This window comes from Seriola dumerili, unplaced genomic scaffold (genome assembly GCF_002260705.1).
Source record: "Seriola dumerili isolate Sdu_G_001 unplaced genomic scaffold, Sdu_1.0 BDQW01000341.1, whole genome shotgun sequence".
Classification (NCBI taxonomy): Eukaryota; Metazoa; Chordata; class Actinopteri; order Carangiformes; family Carangidae; genus Seriola; species Seriola dumerili.
The window spans coordinates 38,879-48,654 of NW_019174596.1; the positions used below are offsets into that span (position 1 = coordinate 38,879).

General features: G+C 38.4%; 1 protein-coding gene across 1 annotated transcript; it reads right to left on the reverse strand.

Moving 5' to 3' along the window:
- Positions 1-265: 265 nt before the first annotated feature.
- On the reverse strand, positions 266-8,383 carry rcc1 (regulator of chromosome condensation 1). The gene is made up of 10 exons (XM_022760579.1): positions 8,299-8,383; positions 6,924-7,024; positions 6,377-6,564; positions 6,086-6,265; positions 3,197-3,293; positions 2,995-3,117; positions 2,702-2,842; positions 2,403-2,522; positions 1,590-1,742; positions 266-1,043 (listed from the first exon to the last, which is right to left on the reverse strand). Exons 2-10 carry the CDS (start codon positions 7,000-7,002, stop codon positions 868-870), a joined length of 1,257 nt encoding a protein of 418 aa, XP_022616300.1. The 5' UTR covers positions 7,003-7,024; positions 8,299-8,383; the 3' UTR covers positions 266-867.
- Positions 8,384-9,776: the final 1,393 nt, after the last annotated feature.

The following is a 9,776-nucleotide window of genomic DNA, read 5'->3' on the forward strand; positions in this document are numbered from 1 at the left end:
TCAAAATGTCCATCACATTTTCCCAGAGTTGAAAATACACTTCTTGTCCAACCAATGGTCTAAACCTAAAGACATCCTGCATATTGTCATATAAGTCAAGGAAAAGCAGCAAATCCTCACATCTGATAAGCTGGAACCAGTGAATTTTTGGTATTTTAGATTGGAAAATAACTATCATTACTACTACTACAATTAAAAATATCACGTAATTGATTACGAAAATAGTCACAACATAGTTGATGCATAGGCTAAGAAAAGGCTTAAAAACTTAAAATGTTATCTTTATTTTCAGACAGGGAAACCAACAAAATGCAGGATACACGTTACCAAATGTCCAAATAGCCACAACAATTTCGTGTGCCCTAGGTAGAATAACAGTAGTCTCACATATTAAACTCACCGAGTATAAATGTCCTGTCTGAACCAAGGTCAATGAAATTATTGCTTTAAAGAAAAGGAAAAAAACACATTAAAAAGACTATTGTTTGGGGAAGTCATTAAAAGGCTTGCGCTCTCTTTTCCTTTACGTACATGCAGTCACATTCACAAACACGTCACATATGCCATCTTACAGTCATACTGGTGAATTTTAATGAGATTAATTCAAAGGGAACATCAAAAACTAGATTTAAAAAAATAGTCTCTCATTTGTCATGATCTACCGAACATCCACAAAAATTTTCCCCACTAGGAAGAACAGAGTTCTTGTAAAAGGGGCTGAACCTCTCCCCTCGCCCTGCACCTCTCACACTCCCTCGGCTCAGCACAGGAAGTCACGTACAGATTAACCCCCTCCCTACATATAGGCAAGGCCCCACCTTGAAAAAGATCAAAAGCTCCCCCGTCATTCTCTGCCAGAGATGGACATCAGCTCTCCTGCTTGTCTTTAACCAAAAGGACTGTGTGCTGCCCTCCACTGGAGGCCATCATTACTGCACGGTTCTCCAGCTGTTTGCCTGTCATCTTCACGGGGCTCCACTCGTCGTCCTCCTCTCCCGTGCCAAGCTGCATGTTGGTGCCCATGCCCCAGGCATACACAGATCCTGGAAGCACAGCCAACATTAAGAGGACTGAGCATCCTTTTTTGTTTACCCACATAGCTCAAATATTGCACAAATACAGCTGACACACAGCTGGAAAAATCCAATTCATATCAGCTAGCAGTACAGAGAATTTGCAGTAATAACGGATATTTGCTTTACATCGAACTATACTTGAAACGGATGTTTGTTTTCCTGACAAAGAACAGCTTGCTATCGAGTGATTAATGATGGGCCTATGTAAATAACAAAGGCAGAAGAAGCAGGCTGCTATTTTACTGTTGTAAAACCTGTCAGAGAGTAGTTCATTGGGAATGGTTGTGCGTAGAAAAAGTGTGACTGACACAAGAGGCTGTTTGTCTGTGCTGTATTTTGCTGTACTGAAAGAATGGTGACCGTTTCCTCACCTGAACTGTAGAAATGACAAATCTAATTTTTAAAGTATGAGGACTTGTTGCAGTTCGCCACCTTAAAAGCAAGCAGTAAACACTCACACAGACTCAGAAAGCAGTCACTCAGCTCCCTGCTGCACTTTGCTTTGTTTCTCACCTTCTCTGGTGACAGCGTAGCTGACTGATGCCCCACATGTCACACCACTAGCCAGCTCCATCCCCATCACAGGTGTGGGCTCACTCTTCTCTTCAGCCCCTTGGCCAAGACCAAGACGACCATACTCTGCTCTGCCCAGGCTATATACCTGTCCTGAGAGATGAGGAAGAGAGAATCATTTCAACATGGTCCAATTTTTACTTGTGTTTTTATATAATTTTGAAACTTTCAACGTGACTTATGCCTCATGTTTTGTTTGTATATTGCCTTTTTTCCAACCATTCTGTTTGGGTTATATTGTTGAATCACAAACTAGAATTACCGCCTCATGGTTCTATGCCTCTGCCGACCAGCCAAGTTGCAGGAAATTTAGTTACTGCATTAATTAGTGGCCATTTATTAATGGCCAGAAGAGTATGAATTAATGAGTTATGGCTGAAAACAAAAGTTTTGTGAGGTCACAGTGACCTTGACCACCAAATTGTAATCAGTTCATCCTTAAGTCCAAGTGAATGTCTGTGCTAAATTTGAAAACATTGTGGCATTACTGAAATATCATGTTCATGAGAATGGGACGGACGGACGGACAAACCAAAAACATAATGTCTGGAGCCCAGGCTGTTACCAGAGCCTCTGCTGAGACCCGTGTTAGTGCTAGAACATGACTTCTAACATCAGTTGTATATTACTTTTGTACTTAAAACTCGTAAGTTGTAATAGATACTTATCAGTCTTTGTAATTCTTTCCGGACAGATTTTAAGTGTCAGTCAATAAATGTCTGAGTCAAATATGGTCAGTTAATTGCATTTTACCTTCAGCATCAAGGCAAAGAGTGTGATGTTGTCCTCCAGAGAAATCAACCCAAGACGTGGTAGAGTTCTTGAAGCACGTCAGTTTTACTGGGACAAAACACATCTTGGTGCTTTTAGTGCCTAGTCAGTCGAATAAAAAATAGGTGTAAGGACACACACAATAAACACATAATGTCTGATTCAATAGAGTGTGAGCAACTGACTTCTAGCTAACCATAAACTCAGGTTAGATAGCACTATAGTTAAAGTTGCATCAATTCACATTATCAAATGACTACACACTGACGTGCCATACTGACCCAACTGGTGATAGTTGGAGAGGCCAAATCCATACACATGTCCCTCTTTTGATACAGCAAAAGTGAAGTACGCCCCACAGAAGGCATCAGTGAAGTGAACTTTCCCTTTGACTTTTACCATCTGTGGTACCAGCAGCCGGCCTGAAATCACAGGACAGAAATCACAGTAAATAAGAACACCACCTAACATACATAACACACAAGGAAAGAAAACATCTATGGTCAATGACAAATCATAGAGTAATGTCAATGTAAAATCTTCCACGCTTTTATAAGCGGCTTATGATACTTACCAAGGCCTTTCCTGCCTCCTCTGTTTGAAAAATGCTCAGGCACTCTTCCCAGCTGCCCCTGTTCTGCTGTGCCTGATGTGTAAAGATTTCCCTCGACTGTTACCAGTACCAGGTGATCATTACCTATTAAAGAAACATTGTTAGAAGTTAATACGCAACGAACAAATAAAAGCATATGGCACAGAAGTGGACTATTTCTTACCTGATGCAATTTTCACAACAGGTTCTGTCATGGGGACTTTAACTGGAAGAGGAGATGTTTTCATGGGCTCAAGAAGACCTATGACACCATTGTTATCCTGGGAAAAAAATGGTCCAGAATATTATGGGTTTAACCCAGAGATATGCAATGCTCATATTGAGTTATAAAAAATACAGGCTGTAAATGTGACTATTCTGGTGTTTGCTGTAATGTTATGATGATACATCATACTGGGAACATCGCTTCATCTTCAGGGGACATTTGCAGTGCTACTGTATGTTTTTCCAAAAAATGTTATGATTTTCTTTTTTTTGGATTCTTCCATTAACAATAACAACCGAGCTGGGTCAAGCAGTACACGACTTGCACATACTTGCAATGAACATACAACACCATTCAAAATACCTTTAATGGTGCATTAGTAGTAGTAGTAGTAGTAGTAGTAGTAGTAGTAGCAGCAGCAGTAGTTGAGTAGTGCATTAATGCAAGATTGCAAACAGGAAAATCAGACTATGGTATTAATAAATGCAATTTAGTCTATGTAGTCATTTTTTGTATTCACTACTTGTGTCAATGTCAATATTACAGTATTTCCTAGTACTGTAATACCCACATAAAAACATTGTTTGAAGAATTTTTCAAAGCAGAGGTTACAGAGTTTCACACAGAGTCAATTTTATCACCCTCAAAAATCAAGAGGGAATGTTGAAGGTAGGCAGAGGTAATAGAGATGTAATTGCCAGTGTGCCACTGAGTATAATAATGAAACTCCGATGAGCTCTCTCACAGGAGGAGTGATAAGTGCTGAGAGAGGAAAACAGTGAGGACTGGCTTTACGAAAGGTCGTCAAACTATGGTTGAATTGCTTCACTTTTCTCTTTCATGAGTTAAAATGTGAAGTCCTATTTTTCCCAAGCCCATAGCATGCTGCATTTGGGGAGGTCTGAGCTACAGGGTATAAATAGGTGTGTAGGGTTATGAAAATAAACTGATGTGTAATAGACAAGAAGATATATTACATATACACACATACATCATATACATATATAAACACACACACACACACACACACACACACACACACACACACACACACACACACACACACACACACACACACACACACACACTTCAAACACTATGTTGGGTAAAAAACTGGATCGAGAGTTTATACTGCAGTAGGAGATGTGTAGCTGACCAAGAAATTGTTATATTCAAGTATAACAACCAATAGAACAGAAAAGATTTCCAAGGATTTTTCCATACTAAGATTTGGGGGAGCGAGATAATTTGGGGGTGGCATTAGCAAGGCATGCAATTGGTTTGATAATTGAGGAGGGGGCAGAGAGAGCCTGGAGTACTTGAATGATGGTGAGATGCCTAGAAGAGATGTTATTACAGGAAATGAATCTGCTCTTGCGCTCACATTAAGAGGAATGAAAGTTAATTGGAATCAAAGTGATACAAGTCATTTACTGTTCACCATAATGATCAAGGATATTTTTCCTATAGCTCTGTGAGAAAAGGGAGGGTGGACAGATTAACAAGTCATGACAATAAAAGAATTGATGAAGTGAAAAGGAGGAGAATATGTGAGGATTCAAGTTGTCAGTGGTGATAAAAGCTTGATGTTAGAAAAAATATGAAATTGAGGATAAAGTGATTGAGCTGGAAAAAGCTGAAAAGCTGATTTAGGTTTTGTATTTGTAAGACTGTTTAAGGCTTCCCAGCTCCTGCTGTGCAGGCTGAGGTGGGAGGGTTGGAATTAGAAATCAAAGAAAACCAGCAAAGTGCTAAACATTAAGTTAGGCTGCACTGTTGTTATGAGCTGGAGAGAAAGAGAGAAACATTTTGATTGGTTTATTGCAAACAGTAATAATAATAGAAATGATGATGATAATAAGGAGGAGGAGAAGGAGCTACTGGTTAATTATACATCCAAATGTCTGCAAAATTGTTGATGTTGTACTGAGTAGAGATGGACAAGCCCTGGACGGGAAAGGATTAATATGTTCAGACTCAAGTTCACAACAGTCAGCAGGTTATTCTGTGTAATTTTCTGGGGTTCCAGTCAAGAGTAATTCTACTTTCATTTCAGCTTTTACGTAAATATTTATATAGGGCCTACCCCAAATGGGGCTGAAAGGAAATAAGATACTGATACCACTGACATAGAACAAATAATAATAATACTAAAAAAAAAAAAAATTAATTAATTATTTAATTAATTTAATTAATTATTAAAAAAATAATTAAACATGCAGAAAAGTTGGGACAGGAAAAAAAGTGATGAGGTGACTGTTACAAGAAAATGCACCTGAACAATATACTGCAGATTATAAATCGTCATTCATCGAGTCAGTTGAGTATAACTGAAGTTGGTTGCTTGACTCTATCAAAAGCCAGAAAGACAATATTGGAGACTGCCGTATTTAGGTCATGCATAATACATGATGGTATGGTGCTTGGCTTTTTAAAATTATCAGCTCACTCCTTTTTAAACATGGGATATGATATCATTTAAATACATTATATAGAATATGTCAATTGTCATGATTCAGAAAATGCTGCAAAATAGAGACATACCTCAAAGAATAGTGAATTATTCTGACCAGCTGTGTGCCAGCTGATAAGTGCTTTGTATCTATCCTGAAGGAAAATGTCTTTTGAAAAGACTGGCCTCAAACTGCGCATACTGAGCGTCTGTGACGGTCAGGCATATGTGCAAGGTGAACATTAGTACTGGTGCTCCTAAGTTTTGTGGGTAGAGGAAGCTACAAAACGTTATAAAAATAGTAGTTAAATGGTTGTAGGAAAAATCTTGCTCACACACAAACATACACACTTCCAAACACAGGCCTCTGTGGCTGAAAACAGCAGGTAACTAACCCTGAAGGAGCCCCAGATGTACACAGTTCCATCCTCTGTGAGTGCAGCTGTGTGGCTGTCCCCTGCTGACACCTGGACCACCTTCTCCTCCAGTGTTACCTTTGCTGGAACCATCTCAGACCCCTCCTCTGTTGTGTCCCGACCAAGGGCCCCTTCATCATTACAGCCAAATGTATAGACCTTGGAGGGAACAAAAACCAAATCACTTTATCTAAATTAAAACCCTTAGTTAAATTATTAGAAGGAAATTAGACATGCAATTTTTAAAAGAAATAAGACATATTCACTTACATGGCCAGTGTCGCTGAGGCACACAGTATGCATGCCTCCAGCTATCACTTGCACAATTTTCTCTGGCAAGGAAACAAGGGCTGGCTTCTTCCTCTCAATGATGTCCTCACCTAAACCCAACTGTCCAACATCACCCTGGCCCAAAACAAGAACCTGACCCGCTTCCTTGGAATGACTCCTATGGGAAACTGGCACATACACACATACACACACACATTATTGGTCTTACAAACTTGACTGTAGCATAAATGAAAAATAAAAATACAGTCCCGGTACATGAGGCAGCTTGTTGAAGCTGTGATGGTGCAGTGCAACATTCTTATAGCCACATGTTTTCCTAACATAAACTGGGTGTGTATTGTTATCTTAACAGCTCTTTAATTTGATTCCTCAAGTTAGAAATACATCTATAGCATATTTTTATGTCTCAGTTGGGCTAGCAAGTTAATAAACGTACAAAAAAACATTGTTTTGTTATCCATGAGCAGAGACATTGATCCAGTCAAGCCTTTTTCAACCCCCTTTTTACAAAAGGCCATTAACTTACCTTTCACTTTCTTGGGGTCTTTATCATCCTCCACAATAGCCTCAGACTTCCTCTTGATGGCAGTCTTTTTAGCAGGCATGACAGCAACTCTTCAAGAAAAGCTTTGGGAGAAACATAAGAAGAGACTGGTGTAAGATTTTAAGAACCTACCAGGGGTTAAAGTCACTGAATTGCACAGCTGGTGGTGCTAAATGCAACAAAAGTCTAAAAAATACAACAGAATTGTATCAGAACCTCTATGGCCCAATCTAAGCAAACACTATGCGTGGGGAGCTTTGTCTTTTCCTCAAAGGCCAGTGGACAAAGACACATGATAGATTGGATGGATATTGAACATAAAATATTTAATATGGTCTACCTTCTATGTACATAGGTTTACATTCAGAGAAAACCATAGGATAGTTTCAAACAATAATGTATGTTGCCAGCTGAACAATATTACTGATGATCTGTAATGGCATCAAGCAAAAATGCCCTTTTTTCCTCTATTTAAAAATCACTGTAAATGGAATGTCCTTGGGTTTTAGACTGATGGCTGGACAAAACAAGCTCATGCTAATATAAAAATGTCACCTTCCTGCATACAACACTGAATATCAATAACAATGATGTGGGGCTTTATGTGCAAGGCATAACCATGTGGAGTAATATAGACCTTCTCATAAACTCACAAGCCTACAACAAACCAAGTGGACCCACAGGCACAATCAGTCTTTATTTTGGTCATAGCATTGACCAGATCCTGTTAGGATTCAACAGCTGTCAGAGGCTCATTTCAATGGCTGGCAGTGTCAGGTTCCTTTACCCCACAGACAGTTGTGCTTCCTCTGCCACCATGCTGGCATGAACATGACCACTTCGGGTACAATCTACATTGGAACCACACTCAGCTTTCATGTTAGACACTAACTTTTCCCAAGGACATGTTTAGAGAGGGTTGTCAGTGCATTAACATTTAACTTAAGCGCACAGTGTAAAATAAGCAGCGTGATCTAACGTTGGCAGTTTTCCATGTGTCCTTGCTAACATTTTTACCTAACGTTAGCTGCACACGGCTGCCCTTCAGTCTAATTCTTGACCATAAATAAAGGTGACACAGCCGGCTAATAAAAAATCTGAACGTAAGATACAAAAGTCACGTTTTAAACTCATAACCAATGTTAGTGGACTCGCATTTAAGTATAGCTAGTCTACATAACACTGGCTAACTGTCTGCGAGCCAGCTAACTAGCTAGCGGAATTAGCATGACATTCGGAAATGAATGAACCACAATAATATAATTTATTGAATGAACTGCATATACATCGATTAAGTAGTGTTTATTATTATATGTCTTTCCCAGTTGGACAGTTTATGAGCTGATAATTTACCAACCTGAGATATGTAGAAGTCTGTAGTTTGCCTAGTAGCGAACGTGCGCAATTCCCGGTCTTGAGGCACGCACCACACGCGAGACGTCACTTTTTTTGGAACCTTAAAGAGACAGTAGCATTCAAACCTGTAGTCAGTGGTACTTATTTAATGAAGTGAAAGTACTAATAACCAGCGGTGAAAGAAGTACTCCGACCATTTACTGAAGTGAAAGTACTAATAATCAATGGTGGAAGAAGTACTCAGACCATTTACTGAAGTAAAAGTACTAATAATCAGTGGTGGAGGAAGTACTCAGACCATTTACTGAAATAAAAATAATAATAATCAGTGTTGGAGGAAGTACTCAGACCATTAACTGAAGTAAAAGTACTAATAATCAGTGGTTGAAGAACTACTCAGTACTAATAATCAATGGTGAATGAAGTATGATCATTTACCAATGTAAATGCTTTAACTGTAATTACAAAGATTAATAGTACATGAAGACATTCAACTTTAAATTTCAGTAAAAACTGGAAAAATGGAGGTGTTCTAAATCTTTTGACCAGTAGTATATAAGATCATGATTTGAAAAGTAAGTTGGAACTTCAGCTGTGAAATACATGTAGTGAAGTCAAAAGGACAATAATTACAGTATGTCTGAAATTTTGTGGAGTTAAAGTATAGTATAGCCTACAGTATTATTGACCTAATCAGGTAAAATACAAGTAGCCTTCCTTAGAGTTGTACTTAAAACTAGTAATAAAAGTACTGATTATGTAGTAATGTTAATGCTTTTTAAACCACTGTTATGTAGTGCAATCTATAATCTTTATCTCTTATAATGTAGATCTCTATTGTCAATAATTATATATTAAACTATAACTTCTTTTGTATTTCAGAAGTTTGTATGTGCTATATTAAAACTTTAATCTGCAAAGTAATTAGTCACTATAGTTGTCAAATATATGTGGTAGAGTAAAAGTAAAAGAAGAGGAAAACAGAGACACTCGAGTTACGTGCAATCACCCCAGACTGGCAAATTACAAACAAGAGTATACATGACATGGTGAACTGTGGCCAGCATATACCTGGATGTAATCCAATTGGTTCTAGTTCAGTTCAGTCACTATTTTGAGACTGTTTATTTCACTCCTTATATGTTATGCATGAATATTTTCCTATACTAAGTCATTTATTTTTTGTATCATCACGCAGTGAGTCTACATTCTAGTCCTGTTTTGCAATTGCAAATATATGTTGTCATAATTTGTCAATTTACTCTGCTGCTGAAAATACGCAACTTTGTTACCTCCCATTATTGCCTCATCATAGGATTTCCATTTCACTGTTTGCAAAATGTATTGCTGTAAACCTCAGGGGTGTATATTTAGAATACCAAATGTATTCCAAGGTTCAGATAGACACTCTCTTTATTCATAATGCATCTAAAGCCATCTCCAGGGAAGGTTTGGCTCTTCACAATAATGGACCCCCCC